The sequence below is a fragment of the Acomys russatus genome, chromosome 22 (genome assembly GCF_903995435.1).
Source record: "Acomys russatus chromosome 22, mAcoRus1.1, whole genome shotgun sequence".
Lineage (NCBI taxonomy): Eukaryota > Metazoa > Chordata > Mammalia > Rodentia > Muridae > Acomys > Acomys russatus.
The window spans coordinates 26,107,340-26,133,116 of NC_067158.1; the positions used below are offsets into that span (position 1 = coordinate 26,107,340).

Here is a 25,777-nt window from a genome sequence, read left to right on the forward strand (position 1 = left end):
CAGGACAGGCAGGCCTGTTACACAGAGAAACCCTGTCTCAAAAAACAAAAACAACAAAAGTAGGGAACTCTGTTCGCTTACTCATTCAGACACTTGCCTACATCTAGTGAGCACCTACCGCTTGCTGGGTACCAACCCTTCATCTTAACTCACCAACCGATCTCTGACCAACTAGAAAGGCTAGCCTGAGCAGTGATACGGTGCCAGAGCAGGGGAGGGGACTAGTGAGGAAGCGAGGCCAGGGCGGGGCCGACTGGGACGGGAGAGGGCGGGACCTGAACCTGGGAGGCGGGGCCATCTCGGAGGCGGGGGCCTGCGCCGGAGTGCCTGGCTGTGGGCCCAGTCCGCTGCAAAACTGGGCAGCAGAGCCGGGATCCGCCTCCCGGACGCAGGGCCTGTGGGCAGGGAACCAGCAGGTAAGGTACTGCGTGGGTCTCGGGACGGGACGTAGACATGCGCGGCACAATCGTGTCTCAGAGACCTACCTGGGTCCCTTAAACCTGTACCCCGCTGTGGGGTGGGACTGTGGCTCACAGGGCAGAGCTCAGGGCTGGGCATGAGGCCGTGTTTCGCGTGTGTCTTGTGTCCATCTGGCTCCTCTGGCACCCGCTGCTAGGCCCAGGTTACAGGGCCATTTAGCGGGGCTTCCAAAGACTCAGGAGGTAAATTTGCTTCTATTCCCTCCAAACTTTTCTTTCCTTCAGAGGCTCCAAGAAGTTTGAGAGAAAAACCACCTGTTAGTGCTGATTCACACTGACGCATGAATGACGGGGCGTGGGAAGTGTGGAGATTCTGAGGAGGAGTGAGTCTCTGAGAGAATAGAAGAGTGGGCACAGGGTTGTAGGTTAGCAGACATGTGGGTCTCCGTCTACACCTTGCAGCCCACCCTTCTGTAGCTCTGGGCCTTGGCTGTTAATAGGTTGAGAGCCCTGTTGGAGCTACCTCCCATGACCCTGAGCACCTCCTGTACCCTCTCTGCCCATCTGTTTGCTCATTCCTTGACACTGGGTAGTTCAGTGCCCCCTAGTCAGGTGACCCCAGTAAGCGCTCTGGCCACTTCGGCACAGTGTGGGACTTCAGAAGTTACTACAATGCAACTATTAACAATGCTAAATCCCACTCGAAGGGGCTCTGGGAATGTCACCTGCTGGGTCAATGATGAAATGCACAGACTTGCTTCACAATGGAACCGGCCCAAGAGTTAGGGGCTGGGCTGGGAGCAGGAACATGGGTTCAGGTCAGGCCATACCAACTCTGTGTGACCTAAGTGAGTGCCTGGCCCCCACTGGCTTAGATCCCTCTGGACTACAGGAGGAGCTGTGCTGTGTCCTTTCCCTGCCACGGTAGCCCAGCCCAGGGCCCCCTGATTCAGCTCTCCACTCCAGGGGCCTGGGAAGGACTCCAAGAAGATGCAAACCCAAGGTCTGTCCACCTCCTTTCCCAAACCCCCTTACGGCTCTCTGGGACCTGGCTCTGGGTTCTGAGTGGAGATGTACCCTGACAGAGGAGACAAACTGGAAAAGTAGACAAGAACTGATGGGCAAAGTCATCTGGCAGGAGGGGAGAACCAAGAGAGCCTAGTCTTTTGGGGGAGTCCCCCACAGAGTTATACAGGAGCCCACTCAGGAGACTGGGCTGAGAGAGGCAGAAGGAAGAAGGGTAGACCCCAGGACTGCCGTGGCCCTTCCTATGCACATGGATAGAGGAAGTGGGGTGCTGAGTCAGCTCCCAGTATCCCTTTGCCCCCATATAGATGCGTGTGTGTATGTAGGCCTACATATAGGAAGCCCAAGAGGTTCAGAGAGTCAAAAATGACCAGCTTTAGTCACAGAGGGGCAGAAGGAAGAGCATGAACTCAGGCTGGGGTCGTGGGTTCAAATCCAACTACACGATTATATTCACCAGGCATTTCCTGCTGCTGCACCTCTGTTACATCTGTAACACCAGCGTCAGGAAACACTTTCTACCCAAGGGTGGTTACGGGTCCCCAGGGGCTGCTCAGTGGTGTGTAGCTGATACTCTGATGCTGGGGGCGGGGGGGGGGGGCGGCAGGGGGCGCTTCCTCTGTGTGTGTCCTGGTCAGACAGGGACAACCTAGCCATTTTGGCTTGTGGTTAAGGTGGGGGAAGGCCAGTCCTGGAGAAGCCTGGGGCAGAGGGCAGGCTTCCAGGGTCCTGCCTGCATTGGTCTTGTGGGCAAACACCTGTGTCCACAAGGACTAACCAGTGTGGGCTCTGTCCTCAATGCTCCAGTGTGTGTGTGTGGGGGGGGGGCAAGGGTCAGAGATTCTGACAGGCCTCGCCCTCCTGTCATCATCTGGCTGGTTCATGTCCTTGAGAGTCCCTGTGCTCAGACATGTATAGCTCTTTTATAACCTCGCTCGCAAGGGGACATGGGCAACCTAGGAAGGGGAGATGGAGAACCTCTGGCCTGGAAAGGTAAGATTTATGGGAAAGGGACTCTCTGAGCTGGGCAGAAAACTGTTAGGTAGACACAGACAGGTCAGGGAGGGTGGTAAATCATTGATCAAAGTGCCCTGTGTATGCCAGAGGTGGTAAACGCATGGAAAAGTCTGGAGACAAGCAAAAGGGCACTTCAAACCCCAGAGTCCTCGTGTGAGAGTAGAGCGCCCCAGCAGGCCTCTGGAATCCTCCAGTGGTGTAGTGCTGGTTGGGCATTCTAGGACTGGGGATGGTCCCATAGGAGTTATGGGAACCTTCCGGGCTCCACCTCCACCTGCCTCCCTCACTGCCCCTCCGCCTGGGCCTAGTGGGCAGTGGAGATTAAGCCCAGAGAAATGCTGCTGCCTCTGCCGTGATTCAGGACCCTGGACCTCTCAGACGGATCATTCTTCTTTGTTTCTGGTTTGGTTTGGGTATTTTTTTTCGAGACAGGGTCTCTCTGTGTAGCCTTGGCTGTCCTGGACTCACTTTGTAGACCAGGCTGGCCTCGAACTCACAGCGATCCGCCTGCCTCTGCCTCCCGAGTGCTGGGATTAAAGGCGTATGCCACCACGTCCGGTTTTCTTCTCTGTATTTTAATGATCTATTTATTTTATGTACACTGGTGATTTGCCTGGATGTATGTCTGTGTGAGGGTGTCAGATCTCTTGGAACCTGGAGTTACAGACAGTTGTACTCCCATGTGCTAGGAAGTGAATCCAAGTTCTCTAGAAGAGCCGCCAGTGTTCTTAACCACCGAGCCATCTCTCTGGCCCCAGACTATACTTCTTGACTCTCACTTTTCTGTTCTGTGGAGCAAAGTACAGGTGCAGGGCCACATGGCTGGGCCCTGTGGGCTCAATGTCAGCGCTCCCCCACCCCCACCCATGAACTAAAAGGACAATCGGAATGAAACAGGAAGCCATCTAGGCTTCAGGATGAGGTGCATCATGGGTATCCAGATGCCGTCCCATCTACCTTTTTCCTTCTTCCCCAGCACTCTGACTTCTGAGGTTCCAGCACCAAGTGTTTGGACTCCCTGACCCCAGGATCCAGAGGCGACTCCTTGGTCCACAGGAACTGACTGTGGAGGTTTCTGGACATACCTGAGTGATTTTTTGCTAGCTGGCCTCCAGGAACAGTGTTGGCTTGATCACTTGAGGCATTAGCCCAGAGAGGTCAGTGTCATACACTTCTTTGATTCTGAGAATTGATGTCTGTTTCTCTCTGAATCATGTGTACTGCACACCCGCTGGCCATGGTAGAGTGGCCTACAGCCAAACACTGGGTAGGGTGCAGGGTGTCTGCCTGCTTGAGCCTGCAGAAGGGGGTGCGGGTCTTAGCCTGGGATCTGCCAGGGTGATGACATGCATGCTATGACCAGAGCTGGGCTCCCTCATGACCCAGGGCTGAGCCAGCTCAGGCTGGTTTTCTGGGGGTCCTTAGAGCAGAGGTAGAGCACAAAAGGCACAGAGCTTGTCGCAAGAACCAAAACAAAGCCATGTTCCAGGCCTTGTCCAGCCTGCGGTTTGGGCCTTCAGCACGTTCCCTGTAAAATGGGATCAGATCAGGATGACATTTAAATGAGAACTCCCTCAGACTTTTGGTCCTGCTGGCCTCTGAGATGCCTCTCAAGGCAATATCCCCAGGACTGAGCTGGGGATTCCTGCTCTTGTCTCTGAACAGACAACAGGTCTGTTGAGGGGTTGGGGGGGGGGTTGTATAGCTCAGACCTCAGGGTATTATAATCTGTTCTGTGGTATTAGAACACCTGTCCCCATACCCTAGATTTTCTCTATGGCCCTACCTACCATGCTGAGGCAGGTGAGGAGATGGGCAAGTTCTTCAGCCTCCTACTCCTAACCAGCACACAAAGAGACCAGGGCTGGTCTGGGGGCCTAGAAGGCTGGGGTGGGTTTTAGCTTTACCTCATAGCTCTGAAAGTCTAGAGTAGCCCTCACAGCTCACTTAGGACCTGGATGGGAAGCTGGGAGTTGCCACTCCACCCTGTTCCTTGCATCTATGACATTGGCAGACTCCATAAGCCGCTTATCTGAACCAGTAACCTTTCCACACACATGCTTTATGCTGTGTGTACCAGGCCCCAAGCCAAGGCTGGACCTTAGGAGTGGTCAGGCCCACAGGCATGAAGACAGGGATTGCTGGCAGATGCAGTAACTCAGTGTCTGGCTCCATCCCAGGACACTCTCTGAGAAGGAATTTTTTTGTTAAAAGATGTAATTATCCTGCTGAGTGGGCAGGGGGCCCTCCTTGGCTGCCTGTACCCCTGCCCTACTCCTGAGCTTTGGGCCTCCTCATAGCTCAGTATACACAGTGACCTATCTGCCCCTGCCCCCTTGAGCAGGAACTTATTTTTTATTTTTTGGTTTTTTGAGACAGAGTCTCTCTGTCTTAGCCTTGGCTGTCCAGGACTCACTTTGTAGACGAGGCTAGCCTCGAACTCACAGCAATCCACCTGCCTCTGCCTCGAGAGTGCTGGGATTAAAGGCATGCGCTACCACGCCTGGCTCCTGAGCAGGAACTTATGTAGAGTGTTGGCCATGAAGTGAGGACTTCAGGGCCTCCCCGAGCAGGGAAGTTCCTGCAGGCTGAGTGGGTTGGGCAGCTCCTGGCAGTGGTGGTAGAGGACTCTGCCAGGCTCTTTGAAGTTGGCTTGTCATGCTCCTCACCTGCAGTTAACTCTCCACTGAGCAGCGGAGACAAACACGGCCCCGTCATCCTGGAAGCTGTGCTGCTGCTCGGGTTGGCAGTTTCCACTCAGGCAGTAGTGGGTGTTGTGCTAGGGCCTCTCCTGCAGCTCTTTAGGTTTCTGTCACAGCCCCTCCTATGGTCACTATCTGCCACCCAGCAGCAGGGACCCAGCCTCTCTTGAGCCTGGGCTCATTGGCTTCAGCAGCGGGACAAGTAGGGGCACAGGGACACATTCTTTTCTGGTAGGAAAAATAGTTGCCAGGCTCTGAGCAGCCCTGTGGCCCTGCCCTAAACTGAAACTGCCTTTCTCTGTGTGTGACTGCTCCTGGTGAAAGACACACATTGACACTTACCTGGCGGGGAGATAGCATGATCATGGTGGTGGTTTTCCCGGGGCGAGGCTTGCCCATTGCACTTTAGATGTGCTGACCCCTGCACCTTCCCCAAGTGGGGAAAAGTAGACTGCATAATTTGTGGGAGTGGGAAACCGCATTCACCATCTCCTCTTTAAAAAAAAAAAAAAAAAAAGGAGCCGGGCGTGGTGGCACACGCCCCTAATCCTAGTCCTAGCACTCTGGGAGGCAGAGGCAGGTGGATCCCTGAGTTCAAGGCCAGCCTGGGCTACAAAGAGAGTCCAGGACAGCCAAGGCTACACAGAGAAACCTTGTCTTGAAAAACCAAAAGGTATACAGTGAGGTTTTCCCTAAGCTGCCTGCAAGAAGGTTCTTAGGTATTGCGCCCCAAGAGCTGACACCTGTAATAGGTCCCAGCAGAAGGTGAGATTTGCAGCCTTTGGGGGTTGGCATCTGGAAAAGCTGGCCTGGAGTCCTGAGTTGGCAGATGTGGGGAGCATAGCCCTAGGGAGCACAGTACCAGGCTTAAAGCAGGAGGAGGCACAGCAGAAACCTCACTCGAACCTTCTCCTCCTGTTTGAATCTAGGAACGGGAGCCACTTTCTGTTAGACCTTTGACCTTTGACCTTTCCCCTGATCACAGGGCATGTTGGGAGTCTGGGCCTGATAGGCCAGTGGTCAGCTGCATAGGTCTGACCGTGGCAGAGCAAGGGATCAAATCCCATGTTGCCATTACCTTCTGTTGTCAGAAACTCCTAGGTACACAGAAATGGCCTTCTGGGGCCGGGTTGGGTCCGTGGCTCCCGTCTGACCACGCTGTGGGAGCTGGGCATTTTTCACCCTCTCTGTGTAGGGCACATAGAGAAAGTCTAGCCTCATGGGGGATGCGATGTGAGGGGGACCCAGCCCACTGGTGGGGTTGGGAACAAGATCTCTGCAGCAGGGCCTGAGGACCTCCATAGGTGAAGTCAGGCTGCCCAATGTTCCCCACTAACCAGAGTTAACGGTGCTAAGAGTTAGGCCTCAGCCTGAAGCTGGAGTTGCCACTACCTCCTACCTGCACCCACCCTGTCTCAGACCTTTGCGTTACTCCTCGGGTGGCCTCTCTTCCCTGTTAATTCCTGCTTTATTTTGGTATTGCTTGTCTTTCCAATTCTACCAAGGGGATGAGTACGAGGCTCCAGGGAACCTCCCACCCCCGGTCCAGCTTTTGAGCCTAGCACATGCCAGGGCTGGGACTTCTGGGAGAGGGAACTGCTCCAGGAACCACAGGGCTCTAGAATAACCTGCCTTCCAGACTTCTCTAGAGCTGAGCCCCTTCCCCTTGAAACCCAAGGCTAAAGCAGCTCAAGAAGGTGGGGCCTGGCCTGAGGCACATGCTCTAACTAGAGGGCCTGGCTTTGATTTTGCCTGCCTTGGAGTCTGCTGTTGGGTCCACCGGAGCAGAGCTTAACACGGAGTCCCCCAGCTCTGCTGCTCAGCTTTAGGAAAGTTCGATCTCTGATACCAACCTTCCCATTTTCTCAAAACTGTGACCAGGAGGGTGAAGTGCAATGGTTGGTGGTGGCTGTGACCACTCCAGAGACAGGAAGTTGCCTGGGGAGGAAGAAGGTTGAGAAAGGACATTTCCCTGCCCCCACCTCTGGGCCCTGCCTCAGACACCCCTTCCACGACCAGGGTTCTTTCTACTGGCATCAAAGGAGCAGCCGTTTCTTGGGCTGGGGTCCAGAGAGACAGGAAGAGCTCCGCAGGCCTCAGCCCACTCAAGAGCTCAAGAATGGTACACGGAGTAGGTACCCTGTGGTGTGGGAGGAGGAGGACATTGCTGCTCAGGGACAGAGAAAGGGATGGCATTGGCCAACGTAGGTCCTGTGAGTGCTGAGGTTGTGTTTCCTGGTGTGTGTGTCCATGTTCATGTGTTTTGGTAGGGGAGAATTCTTGTGCACATATGTCCAGCAGTGGTGACGCACATCTTTAATCCCAGCACTCGAGAGCCAAAGGCAGGCAGATCTCTGAGTTTGAGGCTAGCCTGGTCTACGAGAGAGTTCCAGGAAAGTCAGGGCTACACAGAGAAACCCTGTATCGGAAAAGAAAAAGAAAAAGAAAAGAAAGAGCAGAACATCTGTTTCATGTGCACATATGTGTACATGCATGTAGAGGACCAAGGTTGATGTTGAGTATCTTCCTCAGTCTATTTCCATCTTATTTTTTAAGGCAGGGTCTCTCATTAAATCTGAAACTTGCCAGTTTGGCTAAATTGGCTGGTTAACAGGCTCTAGTAATCCTCTTGTCTCTGTACAGATGAGTATTGCCTTACCTGGTTTATGTGGGTGCTTGGAGATCTGAACCCATGTCCTCATGCTTGTGTGACAGGCACTTTGCTGACTGAGCCACCTCCTCGGTCCATTGGTTTGTGGTTTTTTGCTTTTGTGTTTTTGTTTGATTTTGGGTTTTCGAGGCAGGGTTTTTCTGTGTAGCCTGGCTGTGCTAAACTCACTCTGTAGACCAAGCTGGCCTCGAACTCACAGAGATCTGCATGCCTCTGCCTCCCGAGTGCTGAGATTAAAAGCATGTGCCACCATGCCCGGCTCCTGGTTTGTGTTTTTAAGGATCACTCTGGTACATATCTCTCATCCTAGCACTTGGGAGGGAGAAGCAGGCAGATGGCTGTCAGCCTGAGGCCAGTCTGGTTTACACAGCAAGTTGTAGGTTAGCTGAAGCTGTGGAGTGAGACCCTGTCTCAGAAAGATTGAAAAGAAAACAAAAGAAAAGAAAAAGAGTTCACTCTGGAGTCTGGAGACCATCTCAATACCCACACCCAGCAGCAGTATCCTCTGAGAAAATTGGCGAGGTGCGAGTGTGAAAAAGCAGGCCTGTGGAGGGGTTGGGGTGAGGATGTTAAGCAACTAGGGAGGGGTAAAGCTCCATAGAGGGGCCGACAAATAGGGAGCAAACCTGGTGAGAAATGGGTCTGATGGTTCAGGCTCTGCCCCGCTCAGCCCTCTCTCCCTACAGCCCAGGTCTCTTTGCTGCTGATGGTGGCTGTTTTCTTTGGAGGGAGGAGCCAGCCTTGACATCCTGAGGCCGCATCTGCAGTGTTGACAGGGCTGTGTCACGGGCCCTATGGACAGTCCGTAGCCAGAAAGAAAGGCTGACACTTAGAAGCATAAAGTTGGGCTCTGCTGGCTACCAGAAGCCACCTCACTTCCGGGAGTCTCCAAGGGGTAGGTAGCTAGGCTGGGCACTGCCACACGAGGCATGCGAAGAGGGAGTCTCTGCAGATAGAACACAGGTTTTGAGGTTGGATGGATCTGAGGCTACAGTGGTCAAGGACTCAGACTGGACAGTTCTCCCCTCTGAAGGAGGGCTGGGCTTGGAGAACCAGACTAAAGGAACAATGGGACATAAACTGCTGCTAGAGGCCCGCCATCTTCAGAAGCCTCCCTGCCCCACTGCTGCCGGAGGACCTTAAGGGTGCTGTCACACAGCCTTGAACATGGGACATCTGACCTGGAGTGGAAGGCCAGGTGTAATTTTGTGGGTAAGGATAACACAAGGGGGTCAGAAAGCACCGTGAGAGTGGTCCAGGATGCCATAGTACTGGATGAATACCTTGAGCCCTGAGGCTGAGCCCAGTCACCTTTAAAAGCCACCTATGCTGTAGCTGAGGCAGGCTGCCTCAGAGCAGGAGAGGGTGGGGTATAGGAGGCCTGGCCTTAGGAAAGGAGACAGGATAGGGCCTTTGGATGGGTAAAGAGAAGAAGACCCTCCCCCTTCTCCCTGACTGGCCTCCTCTGGCTGTCAAAGTCTAGACCAAACTTCTGGAAGGAGGCCAGGTCTGGGCCCCTTTCCCATCCACAAGAGCCCATGGCCAGACCCTTGTCCTCACTGGGCCTCCAAACAATGGGGTAGTGTGAGGGTGCCTGGGAACGTCCAGGTCAGCTGGGCCCTCTGTGGGCCCATGTTGAAGGGTGAGGACAGGAGCCAGCAATAGGCCATGAGTCATGGTGTCCACCACCAGGCCTCTGAGGCCCTGGGTTCCCAGCCGAGGAGGAACAAGTAGTTCTCAGTTCCGCAAGCCAGGGTCTGGCCTGTACCTCCTTCCTGCTTTTGGTCCCTCTCCACAGCTCTTCCTGTGTGTCCCCTAGTCCCTTCCCTCTGGTCTGTCTGTCCTTGTCTCTCCCTGACTATCCAGCCAGAGACCTAGACGTGTCTACAGTAGCTCCCCACTGCCTCTCGCCTACTGAAGCCCCAGCAGAGGGCCCAGACCATCACCTGGGCTACCTTTGATGGCCTGCGGTTGACTCCAAGAGGAAGCCAATGAGAGGGCAAGGTGTTGCCTGAAAAGGAGACCTAAAATTTTACTAAGGAGTAGGTAGCCTGCCTCAGAGGTGCATAACTATTGTCGCAAGCTCAGGGCCACCTGGGCAACATAGCAAAACCTTGCATCACAAAAAGAGGATTTGGAGGTATACCTGAGTGGTGGGATACTTGCCCAGCGTATGTGTAACCACATTTTCATAGAGAAGAAATTAAAAACAAAACAAAACAACTAAGGAATACAAAGTGATAAAATTTGGGGCTGGAGAGATAGCTCAGAGGTTAGGAGCACTATCTGCTCTTCCGAAGGTCCCGAGTTCAATTCCCAGCAACCACATGGTGGCTTACAACCACCTGTAATGAGATCTGGTGCCTTCTTTTGGTGGGCAGACACATGTATGGACAGAATACTGTATAAATAATAAATAAATCTTTTAAAAAAACAAAACAAAACAAAAAAACCCAAAGTGATAAAATTCAAGGGAGTAAGGAATAAAATAAACTCAGAGAATAAAAATTAAACAACAGCATCAAACAAACTATTTGGACCAGCTTTAAAATAGTAGTATTTGGTGGTGGGGTAGGGGAGAGATCCAATGGATTAAGACAGACCCAAGGGTAGTGTGGAGAGTGTGTAGAGGGGGCAGGTCGGCTGACTCAGCCTGAATGGGCCCCACCTGTAGCAGGGTGGACAGGGGCCAGAACATTCACAGGCATTGAGGGGCTGAGAAAGAGGGCCAGGCTTGCTGACCCTGGATCTCACTGGGGTGAAGTGCTAGAAAGTGCCCAGGCTGAGCAGATCCAAGGAGCTATATTTTATGTGGCCAAGATGATGTCAAACAAACAAACAAACAAACAAACAAACCCACGTGTTGAATGATGGAGCAGGCCAAGGCCACTAACAACCTCGGAGAACAGGGCTGGTGTCTCTGCAGGCCTAACTTGGGAGACCCCAACAGAATAGCTACAATAGGAGGTCTGGTATGGTGGTGCGGATCCAGCACCAGGACACACACCAGGTGCTTGCTCGGTGTGCCAAGGCTGACCACTGACCTCTGCCCATGGCTCTGGTATGGAGCGATGGGTGTGAATCTCTGATTGCCTTCATTTCATCTCCCCATGGCATGAACTTCTTGGCCACACACAATATGCCCCATCTGTTCCCTCACTGTCTCTGTGCCCCAGCGCTGGGATCCAAGCTCAGCAGAGTGCCCTAACCTCAAGGTCTCTGGCACCATTACTAGGCCAAGCACCTGTGACAAAGTCTCTGTGAGCCATTTTGTTTGTTTGTTTGTTTGGTCTGTCATCAAAGTACATTCTTAGGAAGAGAAGTGACGACCTGCATCAGCACAGGGGACAAAGGACTGAAGCACAGGCCAGCTTGGTGTCCAGGTGTTTAGACCCTGTCCACCTCAGCGCTATGCCCCACGGCACTTGTATCTGTCTTGCACGTCTCTGAAGGTGTGTGTGTGCAGCTTCTCTTGTCCGGACCCCCTGAGGCCTCTGCACAAGCTTTCCTCTATCTGAGACACTGCCTGTGCGAGCCTCTGGTTTGGTTACTCACATGCAACGTTGCTTCTGACGCTGGTTGATGTGTGTCACTGTGTCTGGTGGGATGGATGTCACAAGGATGTGAGTCAGAGGTGGCTACTTCCACAGATTATTAATAGACAGCCCTAGATAGAGGATGATGCCAACTTGGATCCTAGGGTACGAGGTGTGGGGGTTTGCTACTGCTTTCACTGCTTCCCTTCGCCCCTAGTGCTCGGGCATGAAATTGACAGATATTGCCCCTGGCTATGCTCTTATGGACTTCATGAGATCAGCTGAAAGCTAGTGTGAGTGTGTGTGCTGCTCTAGCAGGTTGCCGCCCTTGCTTTATTTAACATGGACACTGTGAGGAAAAGCTCACCCAGGGAAGGCGTGGTGCCTGCTCCATGATGCATACCTTAATTAACAGCCTTTATGTAAACAGAGGCCCCTTCCTGCTCCTGGGATGAAGAAGGTGGGTACAGTGGTCTTCTAGGTCAATAGTTCTCAGTGACCCTTTAATGTAGTTCCTCATGTTGTGGTGATTGACACCCCAACCATAAAACTATTTTTTTTATTAATTTATTCTTGTTACATCTCAATGGTTCATAAAACTTTTTTTTTTTTTTGGTTTTTTGAGACAGGGTTTCTCTGTGTAGCCTTGGCCATCCTGGACTCACTTTGTAGACCAGGCTGACCTCGAACTCACAGCGATCCGCCTGCCTCTGCCTCCCGAGTGCTGGGATTAAAGGCGTGCGCCACCACGCCCAGCTCCATAAAACTATTTTTTGTTGCTACTTCATTACTATAATTTTTGCTGTTATGGATCATAATGTAAATATCTGATATGCAGGTTATCTGATAGGTGACCATTGTGAGAGGGTTGTTTTACCCCACAAAGGGTAGACCCACAGGTTGAAAACCACTGGTCTAGATGGCTTCATTTAGCAAGCGAGCACCATGAGCTGAGGACCATGGGATATTGAGGCACCAGCTACTGGGATACAGACAAGGCCTACAAGAAGAATCTGATACCTACATTATGCTTGACACTGCAGGCTCTGACATGCGGGGGGTGGGGGATGGGGGAGTGGGGAAAGTGGACTTAGAGAGGTCCCTGAGCCCAAGAACTGAGAATACAGGTAACAGCATTGAAGGAAAGAGTACAAAGGGAGCCAGGCTCTGTGTGGAGCTTGAAAGTGTCCTTCAGAAAGGGCAGTGGTCTGGACATGGGGTAGCCTTCCTCTGTGTGGTGATAGGATGGAATCGAGTGTGTTTGGGACAGATTCCGACACCGTGGGGATGCGGTTCAGCTGAGGGCAGTGGGGATGGCGGAGCATCTGCCAGACCTATGAGAGTATGACGGGAAAGTCTTGCCTGATGTTTGGCAAGGGCGTTTCCGAGGCATCCCCTAACACTTCTTTGGTTCCCATTGTGACTGAGAAGGGCATTGCTAGTAGAAGCCAGTACCCTGGAGTAGGCCTGTCCATCACCTCAGTGGATGCCCCACACAGGAACTGTGGAACCTACCTATTCCTCAGGTGAAGAAACTGAGGCTCAGAGTGAGTTACGAGTCTAGGAGGAGGAGACGGGAGCCAGAGCTGTCCCCAGTGAACCCGCTGTCTAACTAACCACCGAACCAATCTGTTCACAATCTGTCACTTAGGTGGAGAGATGCTCACTAGATGGGGCACTCACAACTGACTGCCAGTCTGGGGTAGGGGGCAGCTTCTAGGGTTTAGTGCAAATGCCCAGGCTAGCTGCATTGGGTCGGGGAGTCAAGCTGAGCAGAGCCATGCAGGCTGCAGTTGTGGGTGAGGTGCCAGGAACTCGGGGGTGGACCTGGACTATACGTCAGCACTCTAGAAAGTCTTTTTTTTTTTTTTCTCAAGCAATTCAAAGGTGGAAATTTGCCTGTGTTTGTGATGAACTGAAGTGTGAATCCTGAAACGCCTCTGCTGGTTTGTGGTTTGAGGCAGGAGAGCACTCATGCCAGCCCGCATGCATTTCCCGGGGATTTTGTCTGCCTCATTCTCCCCAGCCCCACCCACCCCTCACCGTAATGGGCCTCGATCATGGACCACGCCCCACCTCCACGTACCCTCCTTGAAGTCAGTGTGCTGCCCCCTCCTGGCCAGAGCAGACTCTGCACCAAATGTGAGGGTCTCCTGGAGCTTCCCATCAGCACAGGAGACAGACCACCACCCAGTTCGGCACGTTCATTAGGAAGCCCCTCACCACCATCAGACATCCTAGGACATGAAGACATAGTGAGCCCCCTTTGACTCTATGGTTGCAGCCTAGCGCCCCAGCCCAGTCTTGAAGCTGATCTCACTCAGCGTCCTAGGGCAACAGTGAGCCTTGGCTACAATCAACATGGACATAATTCTATGAAAGACTCTTGTGTTCATCAGTTTAGTTCTGAGGGGCAGCCTTGTGGATGGCCTAAGCCCATCTTCTAGTTCATTATCCGTCTCTTGGCCCCCTGGCTCGTTCAGTGGGACTTGGGTCAGTGACGAGGGCTGGAGTCACTTTTGGTGACATCGGTGGGGAAAGCTGAGCCACCGATTTGATTCCAGAGAAAGGGCAAGGTGGTTCTAGGAAAAATGGCGTTCAGTTTCAGAATGTAGGTGTTGGGAATGGCCAGGCCCTGGAGCAGGAAACAGTAGTCTCACCACATCCCCTTGGTCAGCCAGTTGGCTTAGTCTTTGTGTTGTGGTGAAAATAGCTTGACTGAGCCAAAGAAGAGCAGGTCGAGGGGTGAGGTAGACACCAGAAGTGTTGGTGGATCTGGGCCTGGTATGGGTGCCTCACACATGAGAGCCACGAGAGGCTCCCAGAGGAATGTAGCATCCAGGGACGCCAGAGAAGGGTCTTTGGGATGGATGCAGCATTGCAGAGCCAGTCTCTCCCTATGGGGCATATCAGGAAGTAGATAAGATCAAAATAGAAGGCAATTGGGCCTCCCATCAAGAACTTGGGTGAGGCTCCATTGGGGCCCACTTCCTGGGTCAACACCAATGGGGTCTTATAGAGAGAGCTGAAAACAATAGCCGCTTACCCCTTGCAGTACTGTCAACAGTCAATCACACGTCCAAAACCAAGGTAGAAGCAGGGCTGCACTTTTTCACAAGGCTGGTAGAGGGAGCCTTCCTTGTTTGCTACAGTTTCTGGTGTTGGGAGGCCTCACTCCAGTCTTTTGTTTTGTTTTGTTTTGGTTTTGTTTTTGTTTTTCAAGACAGAGTTTCTTTGTTTAGCCTTGGTTGTCCTGGACTTGTTTTGTAGACCAGGCTGGTCTCTGCTGGGACTAAAGACATGTGCCACTTTGCCTGACTTGCATCATCCTTTTTTAAAAAGACAAGTCTCTCTATGTAACTCTGGCTGGACTCAAACTCTTATGTAGACCACGCTGACCTCAAACTCAGAGACCTACCTGTCTCTGCCTCCCAAATGGTAGGATTAAAGGCATGAGCCACCATGCTCAGCTCCATTGTCATCTTAAGGGAAGTTTGCCATTGGCTAATCCAGGATAGCAGCATTCTTTCTCTTCCTCCTCTTCCTCTTCTTCTTCTTTCTCCTCTTCCTCTTCTTCCTCTTCTTCTTCTTCCTCCTCCTCTTCCTCTTATTCTTCTTCCTCCTCCTCCTTCCAGACATGGTTTCTTTGTGTAGCCCTGGCTGTACTGGACTCACTCTATAGATAAAACTGGCCTTGAACTCACAGAGATCTGCCTGCTTCTGCCCCTCCCCAGCCCCGCCAAGTGTTGGGATTACAGGTATGCTCCACCTGTAGAACAGCTTAAAGCCCTGTTCTAACCTAGGTTATGTTTACAGGTTACAGGGATTAGGATATGGATGTATCCTGTGGAGCTGTCATTCAGACCACTGTACCACATGACCCAGAGGAGCGCCTTGCCCTCCAGGCCACCCATTCTATTACCCAGGACAGACTTCCTGGGAATTCCTCATTGTACAGTGGGCAGAATGGGGCTTGGAAAGGGGAGAGGGCTCTAGGTCAGAGAGGGTCATTTGGGTAGGCCTTAGACTGGCAGGAGAGTGGGCATAAGCCCTATAGGAGCAGCTGATATAAAATGTCTTAGTTTGAGTTGCCCATTGGCGGTGTTCCCACCCTCCCCTGGGCTCAGCACCCATCCCAAGCCTGGAAGAATCTCCTCTTTTCCTGACTCAGTGCCTAAGCTGTGCAGAAAAGTTGTCAGCAGATACCAGAATGGGTATGGGGGTCCTGGGTGCTGGAAGTGGGTTCCAATCCAATACTACCGATCCCTGGCTGAGGGTCAAGTTCATGCCGCCCTCCCTGAATCTCAGTAGAGTACTCAGTAAAGCCGGGCCAGCCTCCAATGAGGCTTGAGGTGCCAGGGCAAGGCTAGCACTATGGGCCCTTTACAGAGTGTTAGGTGCTTACTGCACTCCTGAGCAGGCTGAGGCATTCCAGGGCCCTGAGTGAAACTTTTTTGTTGTCTTAATTCTGATTAACCCTGGATTCCATCCCCCCCCCCCCCCCCCCGGCACACTTAACTTTGCTGACTAGCTCTTGCCTTGGGTCTGGCCTGATTTGGTGGGGGGTGGGGAGTCCCAAGTTTGGAACTTAAGGCACCAGGGTAGGAGGACAAAGTGGAAGTCAGGGCTGCCTAAGGCTGGTAAGGATAGCTCACCACAGCCACACACATGTGTCCTCTTGCTCAGGTTCTGGTGTGAAGTTATGTCCATATTATAGCACAAGGTGAAGGGTATGGAGTGACCCTCATGGAGGGGTCTTCGACGCCTTCTGTTCTCAAGAATATGACTGGCAGTGTTGTTTAGTATCTGGGGAGATGAGGAGGCATTTGCAAAAATTGAAGCCTAGTCCCAAGGGGCTTGCCGAGGTCATGACATAGCGTAGGACTCCTAGAAGCTGGGATTAGGGGAGGGTCCAACACTGGCCTGCCTCTTGCAGAGACTCCCTTGTTTGGGCTCTGAGTCCCCCCCTATAGACTTACAGGGCAGGGCCTAGGGTTGGAGGCCTGGCTCCAGACACCTCTACTGCATTCAGGAGTGTGGGGACAAGAACAGGGCATGGTTTGGTGTACACCTCTACCTTAGGTTATATCCATCCTTCTGTTGGCTTTGTAAAGAGTAACAGCTTTAGAGAGTTGGCTGGCTCCTGTTTTGTCTCCTCTTGGGATTCAAGAATCTCGGCTCCTAGCCTCTCTGGGCCCTGGCTACTTCATTGCTTGTGGAGTCCTCTGAGCTCCCCCATGCCTTTCGTCCTGAGCCCTTCCTACTGTGACTCCCTCAGCCTAGCTCTGTTCTAGAAATCAGACCTAGAACTCTTTTCCCAGGAAGGCTCCCTGGGCCTCACGTGTGCTCTGGAGCCCATGGCTCCTGGATACCTTTGTGCCCTCTGGGAACTGCCTCATTCCTTGCTGCATGCTCCAGGGCTCCTCACCTGCTCCTTCAGCTCAACCCTGCTGGGAAGGGGAAGAACCATGAGAAGAAGTCTGTATTCCCATGTCCCACTCACTCCCTGCCCCAGCTTTCTGCAGCAGGCAGCGACTGCCTTCGATACCTCAGAAGGTAGAGCGTAGTGGCTTAGGGAGGTTGGGAAGCTGTGACCACCCTAAGGAAGCCCAGACAGCAAAGCTGATGCTTTCTACTCACCAGGAGACAGCCATTGCTCTTTAGCCCCCTGGCCTCCTTGGTGGCCTGGAGATCTTGGCTGCAGAGCTGAGGCTGCAGATACAGGGCAGATAGGAGCTCCTCCACCAGCAAGCTGCCCTTTTTAAGTGGCTGACACACAGGCCTATGCCTGTGAATGGTTAGATATCGTCAAAACCAGTCATGGGGCTGGTGTTCAGAGCCACTGATAGTGAGGTGAAACCATGGAGTTTGGGAGGAGGGTGCTCCCATAAAACCTCTTGGGCAAAGTAGAGACTTTGCCACTTTTGGGAACCCTGTAGTGTGTAAACTGAATCCTTCCATGGGCCTCAGTCTCAAAACCCCTCCTCCTTTCCATCCACCTCTACCTCTCCTGGGATTGGGGCTCAGACAAAGAGAAACAGATTGGGATGGAGTGGGTAAAAAAGGTGGGCTTAGGGGAGCAGAGATGCTGGGGAGGGACTTATTCTAAGTGCGACACTGGGCAGGAATCTTGGAACAACAGAAGTATGCTTGTCCTCCGAGACTGTAAAGTGCTTTCCAGAAAGCCAGGTGCTAGCTGAGCTGAAGTGGAGAGGTGACACAAGAGTCCTTATAGAAAGAGTTTGATGTCTGGGCCCAAGCTCCATCCTAGTCCCTCAGTTGCCTGGTGTCACAGGGCACAGAAACACCCTTCTTGAAAGCCACAGGGCCCCAAGTACAAGGCATAGCTCTAAGTATGTACCTTTCCGGGAATAGCCTGTTGGTGGCTAGGAAGTGAGTTCGCAGTGGGAGGTGTCAGCATTGGCTTCCTCGGGCCAGACACCCTAAGCTGTGGTCTCATAGCACAAGATGGCCATGGGGTAACCATTAAGAAGCTGCCTCTGTAGGAACACAGGTGGCCCTAGAGTGGAGTAAACTCTGCAGTGGTGAGTGGGGCGCTGGGGGTTGGGGGAGGGGGGAAGCAAAATTCAGTGGACTGATGGAGTGCTGCCCTGGGCCCCAGGTGGCTTTTAGGACCTTGCTGAGTGGAAGTCAGAAAATGCCTTCTCCTGGGGACTGCCCAGTAAGAGGAAGTCCCAGACAGGGAGGAACCCTGTTGGCCCCAGCTCCCCGCCCCCTCCCCCCAACCCCCTTGTAGCAGACTGAGCTGCTCTGCAGACTCAGCAGTGCTGGGAGCAGCCAGGGGGTGAGGATCACATGCTTGGGAGATGCTGGTTTGGGTCCCTTCCCACAGCCCCTAAGCTGAATAGCCTTTCTGGACTCAAGGACACCTGTCTCCAGCAGGTCACAGGAAGGAGTAGTGCCATGTGTTGGGTCAGCACCATGAAGTAAGTTGAACAGTTGGATTTGGTGTTCTGGAGGTGGCCTAGCCACTACTATAGGACTTGAGGGGATAAAAGGGAAGACCATAGCTCTTATTTGGGTTGAGGTAGGGACGAATGGCATTTGATCCTGTGAGAAGCAATAATAGTCTCTAAGGAGATTGGTGTCTGTCAACTTAGCCCCTAGATCTGAGTGGTCTAAATGGAGCTCAGAGAAGGAACTGGCCATTAGAACACTCTTAAGACTCCATTATTTGTCACCCAATAGCAGCTATAGGGAGGTGGAAGTCAGCCTGTCAAAGTGGAAGTCCAGGCCTATGAGCCCTTCTCACTGTAGGCCCTGTCTGGGGTAGTCTTAGTCTTAGTGTTAGGTTCTGTGTCTACACATGTGGTGTGTGTGTGTGTGTGTGTGTGTGTGTGTGTGTGTGTGTGTGTGTAAGTGCACTTGCGCCCTTGAGAGGACAAAAGTAGATGTGTGAAGTCCTGGCTGCAGGCATAAGAGTGTTGTGTTCAAGGGCCTGACATAGAGTGGATAATCCCAAGGCCTCAAAAAACTGATGGTAGAGGGCTGTCCTTGTGAAGGTGGCAGTGCAGCAACCTCTATGGCCACCCCCAGGTTACTGGGTATGGTTGGTCATTAGGCCTTTCTAGAATTTTGGTTTTGATTCTCTCACAGAGGACCATTCTGGGAAGAGGAAGGAAAAAAGGGAAACTAAAAGGAAAAAAAAAAAAAAAACTTGTGAGCCAGTGTGAGCTGGGGCAGCCAAAGGGGTGTGTGTGTGTGTGTGTGTGTGTGTGTGTGTGTGTGTGTGTGTGTGTGTGAAGCTGAGGCAGTGGCCTATGTGGGGAAGGTCAGAGCAAGTGCTCTGACTTACCAGATAAAGACTGCACATGCGGCATTTGATGAGCTGTTGGCTTACTTGACCCTTGATATCGTCATTGGTGATGTGGGGACGACACTGGTTGGAATGGTGGGATGATGATGTGGGTGGTCCCTAAAGAGCATCAAGTCTGACCCATGGGGAGTGCCCAGTCCAAGCCCTGAGCCCGCCCTGAGCACACTGTGTGAAGTGTGAAGTAAAGCTCTGAGTTCATATGTGTCCTGTCAAGACTGATGAGCAGTCAGGAAGTGGGTGGGGCGGGGCCAGCCTCTGGGGACCACTCACGAAGGGTCTTAGTAGACTGTAAGGGTATCTTTGTAAATATTGCTTGGATACATATGAGTGTGACTATATAGATGATTTGCATATGTATACGGTACAAATGTGTCTGTTAGCATACATCTGTGAGTAAGCACATGTGTAAGTAATCGTGAGTGTGAACACAAGATTTTATGCTTTTTAAAAAATATAAGCTGGGCATGGTGGCACGCGCCTTTAATCCTAATACTTGGGAAGCAGAGGCAGTTGGATCACTGTGAGTTCAAGGCCAGCCTGGTTTACAAAGAGAGTTCTAGGACAGCCAGGGCTATTATACAGAAAAATCCTGTCTCAAAAAACCAAAGGGGGGAAAAAGGTTTTGTTTTGCCTTTTTGGTTTTTCAAGACAGGGTTTTTTTGTGTAGCTAAGTTGGTTGAAAAATATGTCATTTTAAGTGTGTGTGTGTGTGTGTGTGTCTGTGTGTGTGTGATATGACATGCGTACAGAGCCTAGAAAAGGACCTTGAGTTATAGGCAATTGTGTGCCTCCTGATGTGGGTGCTGGGCACCAAACTCAGGGCCTGTGCAAGGGCAGCGCCCACTTTTAATTGCTGAACCATCTCTGCAGCTTCAAGAATCTGTGCTTTTGCACATGAATAAGTGTGTGCGTGTGTGACTGTGTCTGGATGTGTGTGTAGGTCAGTTCCAATGAGAACAGAAGTGTCTTGGTTACTTTTCAATTGCTGTGACACACACCATGATCAAGGCAACTCATAAAAGAAAGAGCTTAATTTGGAGCTCACAGTTCCAGAGGGTTAGAGTCCATGACCATCATGCAAGGAACATGGCGGCCGGCAGGCATGGCACTGGGGCAGTAACTGAGAGCGCACATCTGACCTACAAGCAAAAAGCTTGTAGAGGCCTAGTTGGAAATGGCATGGGCTTTTGAAACCTCAAAGCCCACACCCTCTTACACACCTTCTCCAATAAAGCCACACCTCTTAATCCTTCTCAAACAGTTCCACTAACTGGGGACCAAGTGTTCAAATATGTGAACATTTGGGGAGCCATTCTCATTCAAAACACCACAATGAGGATATGTGCACGCATGTGTGTAATATGAAGGGTATGTATGAGGTCATGTGTACACGTGTGTGCCTGAGTGAAAATGTAAGTGTGTGCAAGTACCCCAATGATACCTGGTCTCCTTTTCCTTGGGTTGGAACCCCCAGCCCTGCCTTGCGCTGCAGCCTCACAAAGAACAGTCAGGCTTGGTCACAGTTAACCTTGTGTAAGTTTCCTTCACACAGGCAGAGACAGGTGTCAGGTGTCAGAGGCTGTCAGAGCCCAGACCTTCACAGGCCACACCTTAAATTCATGTATAGCCTCCTACGTGCATGCATATATGCACACATATCGACGTGCACACATATGCATTGTGTGAGTACAACACCGTGATGTTAACCAGGTGTGCAGAGCCGCAAGCTTATGCATAGACCCTTGTAGGTGATGATTTCTCACTCCTGCAGGTTCACAGAGCCCCAGGGCAGGTACAGGGCCGAGAATTTACATCCAGTGGAACTTGGTCAGGCTGCCTTTGGGGCACTGAGTGTTTTCTTTATTTCTTTGCTCTGTCCATATCCTCTAGCAGCGTCTGGAAGCAGGCTCACCTGAATCAGGATCAAGCATGGGGGACGTGTACAGAAGCAGAGAATTGATTGGAGAATGTGCCGGAAGGTGTCCAGCCTTCCGGTGCTCATACAGTCACATGCATAAATTTACAGGCTCAAACGCACGCCCACGTGTGTACACGCAATGACTGCGTACCTTCCACGAGGTCTCATGGACTCTAGCCACAACCACTGGCTCGCACATAACCAAAGCCCTAGTGCAGGGGTGGGGGTGGGGTGGAGGTGTATGAGGCCTGCAGCTACAAGCAAAAGGGGCCCATGAGCACCATGAGTCCTGACCCTGTTGTCTCGGCCTCCCACTTAGGAAGGGGCTTTGTTGCTAGGCTATCAGAGGAGTCTGAGGAACAGACTCTTCATGCCGCCCTTGCTGATGGGGACTCAGTGGAAGATGAGGGCTGTGTGGGATTTTTCACTTGTGTCTCCATACTCACCCTCAAAGCTCTCATCCACGGTGGCTCAGCCTACTGAGGCCGCTGTTCCTACAGAAAAGGCAAGCAAACACTCCCACCCCATGAACTGTTAGTTCCTCGGTATTAATGAGTTGAATTTAATAATTAGGTGTCTGGGGACGGGGTGGTGCTATGGGTGCTGAGGTGGCTCAGATTGGTCAGCAGCTTTCATCTGGCCCACAGATAAGCCAAGTGTGCCTTGGTTTCCTTCAGCTTTCCCAGGCACATATCCGCAAGCTGGGTTAAAACTCTCCAAGAACTCTATCATATCACAGCATGACAGCCTCAGGTGCCACAGCCTCCTTCTGCTCACGGCTTGGTCTGGCGTTTGGGCTCCTGAGTTGGGGCCACCCTGGCTTACCCACCTGATGTCAAGCAGGGCTTATCCGAAGAGGGGCTGTGATGTCAGTTCTGTCTCTGATGTGAGGACATTCCCAGGAGAGATGAAGGTGGCCTATAACTTCGCTCTTATGACGCCCTCTCCCACAGGGTTAGTCAGTGGCCACCTACGAGCTTTCATTCTGCCTGCAGTAGGGTGGTAGCCAGGCCTTCTACTACTGGCCACTGAGATGAAACAAGATGGGGCTCAAACCGCCCTACTCCTGCACCCACCCCCACCCAAGCATGGAGGCAGTAGGCTTGCAGCAGTCCAGACACAGAGTGGGGCTCTCTTTCAGCTTCCTTCAGCAATCCTCAGGCCAACTACCCACCAGGAACAACAGTTTATTTTACTTGGGGCACCCTGGCTTCTTGCTCTGTGCTAGGCCCGAAAGCTAATTATGGGGGATAATGATAACCTACTATGTTCAGTGTCAGGTAGGGAGAAGGCTGTATCATTAGGCCCAATCTAGGGACATAGGACCTTCTACCAGTCATGGGTAACTGCTTGGAAGAGGAAATAATGAAACTCATTTGTTCTCTGTCTTTTTTGTGTGTGTGTTTGTTTTTTGTTTGTTTGTTTGTTTTGTTTTTGAGACATGGTTTCTCTTGGATTCCCTTGGCTATCTTGGATTCACTCTGTAGACCAGGCTGGCCTCGAACTCACAGAAATCCACCTGCCTCTGCCTCCCAAGTGCTGGGATTAAAGGCATGCGCCCTCACGCCTGGCTTGTTCTCCGTCTTGTTTGTTGCCAGCACATATAACACAACACAGTGGAGTTTTATATATTCATCTCACATCCTTCCACCTTGAGAAACTCACTTATACGTTCTTAGTTTTTAGGACTTTATGCTACATAAAACCATCTAGCCATTGCTTAGTTTTTCTTCATTTTGTCTTGTCTGGACACTTCATTCACCTGTGTTTTATTTTACATATGCGGATGTATGTAGTGCTTGTGGAAGTGAGAAGAGGCATAGGATCCCTAGGAACTAGAGTTACAGACAGATGTGAGGTTGCGTGTGGGTGCTGGGAATTGAATCCAGGTCCTCTGGGAAAGCAGTCAGGCTCTTAACCACTGATCTATCTCTCCAGCCTGACTACTTCTTCTCCTTCTTCTTCTTATTATTATTATTATTGTTATTGTTATTGTTATATTGTAGGGAAGATAAACATGTTTTTGTTTTGATCCCAAATGGGATGGGGAAGAGACTTGTGAGAGAGCAGGTGATGTTTATCCACTTAGAAGTCGAACCACAAGCTTGTTTGTTGCCAGCTGAAAAACATCCTAGAACAGACTCTGGGAGGATATATATATATATATATATGTATATATGAGCCCAAAAGAGGAGGCTGGGCCTTTTTGGGACTTGGTATTCTTTGGCTGTTCATCACTCCACCTGGAGACGCTCCTAGAGAGAACCGCTCCAGGGAAGGCTTCAAGGTTCTGGCTGAGGCTCCCGGTTCCGGTTGCTCCAGGTTCCAGCAGCAGCCTTGGTGGACTATCGTTCCTAGGAACTGATACCCAAAAGGTTTCATTCTTTTTTCTTTCTTTCTTTCTTTCTTTCTTTCTTTCTTTCTTTCTTCCTTCCTTCCTTCCTTCCTTCCTTCCTTCCTTCCTTCCTTCGAGACAGGGTTTCTCTGTGTAGCCTTGGCTGTCCTGGACTCACTTTGTAGACCAGGCTGGCCTTGAACTCACAGTGATCCACCTACCTCTGCCTCCCAAAGTGCTGGGATTAAAGGCGTGAGCCACCATGCCTGGCTCATTCTTGTTTTCTTTAATCTCATTTCCCTCTTGTTTAGGCTAGTCAGGTTGTAAGGGAGGTATGCTCGTTTAATAAGTTAATAAAGTATAATTGTTAAGGAAATTGAGCCTACATTATATAGTTGCCCTGACCATACTATCAGTACAGTGTTGAAAGGAAGCGATGGGACCAGACATCCTTGCCTTGTTCATGTTCTCAGAGGGAAAGTGTTCAGCCTTTTATCCCCAGTGGATTTACCTGTAGGTTTGTCTTAGATGCCCTTTGTCAGGTTTAGAAAGTTTCCTCCGTTCCTAGTTTATTGAGTATTGTTCTTATGAAGACTTAGATTTCAATATCTATTGAGATGATCATGTGGTTTGGTTCTTTATCAATATAGTGTGTTATATTAGTTCAATTCAACTCTTAAAGCAATCTTGGATTGCTGGGTTAAATCTCCCTTGTTCGTGTTGTTCATGGTGCTGGATTCAGTTTACTTGCATGTTGAGAATGTTTATGCCTACATCCAGAAGGGCACCTGGGGCTGGGGCTGTAGCTCAGTTTGTAGATCATCTACCTCACGTGAAGAAGCCCTGAGTTCAATCCTCACCACGGCATAAGCCAGGCATGGTAATCCTAGCGCCTGGGAGGTGGAAGAACGGGAGATCCGAAGTTCAAGGTCGTCCTCAGCTACCTACCTAATTCACAGCCAGCCCGGGCTATATGGGATTCTGTCTTAAAAGAGAAAACAAAACAAAACAAAACCTAGAGAATGATTGTTCTGTAGTTTTCATGTTGTGTGATGCATATACCTGGTTTTGGTACTGAGTGATACTGGCCTCATGGCTTTGCTCTTATATTTTCTGGGAGGAGTTTGTATATGGTTAGTGTTCTTGGAATCTACTATTTAAAGGCTAAATCAGAGCAGGCAGTGGAAACAGCCTGGACTAAGGTGAATTCTTGTGGGCTTGGGTTACTGGAGTCTGCACAGAGACACAGAAGATGGAGGGCAGAGCAAAGCACATACAAAAAAATTGAAGGTTGGGGTAGGACCGGATTAGGAAGGGCTTGAGTGTTGCCAGGCGCGTTCATGTACAACAGTAATACCAGTACTTGGGAGGCTGAGGCAGGAGGATCACTAGGTAGAGGAAAGCCTGGATTACTGAGTGAGACCCTCACATACACACCCCCCCCTTCCAAAGGCAGGATTGTGTCCGTGCTGTTTAGAATAAAGGGGTGATGGGGATGGTGTGTTGGCTGGAAGGTGATGAAGGGAAATTGGTGGAGATAGGGAGAGGTGTGGCCCTTAGAGAAGCAGTGAAGGGGGCTTGGGCAGAAATCCACAGGGCGGCTGGGAGAAGGAAGCAGCATAATGTTCTGGGTAAGATGGCAGGTGCTCTTCCAGAAACCAATGCACCAGGCAGCCAGACCCTTGGAGAGAGAAATCTGTAGGGACTTCAAGGCTGCATGCAGTGGGAAGGGTCTTGGAGAGCTTGCCTGACAGAGGCTTGGACACCAGGGAGAAGTGCCTAGTATGGGCAGGTGGGTGAGGAATATATCAGAGCTGCCATTGAAGACCAATTGTGCTGCCCTCTGCCACAAGTGGTCCGTCCTGTATTATGCTGGGAGATGGAGGATGCCTAGGAGGCTTTACTAGCCTTGGCCAGCCAGGGGCACTCTTTTGGGACTAGTACCCTGGGGAGCCCAAATAGGTGAGAGGTGCCAAGGACTGAACCCCTGGTTCCTTGGGGGAATTCTGTTCCGGGGGAGACCCAAGAAATGCCATTGGCAAGGTGGCACGATGGGGTACTAGCAGATGATGTAGGGTGCCATTTTACAGAAGATCGTATTCAAGGGACGAGCTGAGTGGAGATCCATAGGAGAAGTCTTTGGGATCCTCAGGTATTGGGGATGTGAGCCGGACTTCCTCATTTGCATGGGTGGCTTCCTTGTTTGTCTAGATGGCTCTTGATTCTGGACTGTATATGCACAAGTTTGCTAGTTTCCACTTCTGGTGGCCCACCACTGGTAGTGGGGTGGAGAAACTGACGTTCCAGGAGGGGCGG

The 25,777-nt window shown here is 51.4% G+C and overlaps 1 protein-coding gene and 1 non-coding gene across 4 annotated transcripts in view; both read left to right on the top strand.

Annotated features, from left to right (window-relative positions):
• The first annotated feature begins 346 nt into the window (after window positions 1-346).
• The window catches only part of Sh3bp2 (SH3 domain binding protein 2), a 38,226-nt gene continuing 12,795 nt past the window's right edge, over window positions 347-25,777 (top strand). Inside the window, exon 1 of one of the 3 annotated variants that reach the window (XM_051164766.1) lies at window positions 347-416. Coding sequence is in view for 1 of the 3 variants with exons in the window: in XM_051164765.1 (XP_051020722.1) it covers window positions 18,188-18,318 (131 nt within the window). In the remaining 2 variants the exon portion in view is untranslated. Of the gene's footprint in view, window positions 417-6,870; window positions 7,296-18,127; window positions 18,319-25,777 lie in introns of those variants that run through there. The other 2 variants (XM_051164767.1, XM_051164765.1) reach the window with 2 other exon arrangements.
• Window positions 5,499-5,659, top strand: LOC127206035 (U1 spliceosomal RNA). Its single transcript, XR_007832730.1, has one exon. It is a non-coding gene; the product is annotated as a U1 spliceosomal RNA (small nuclear RNA).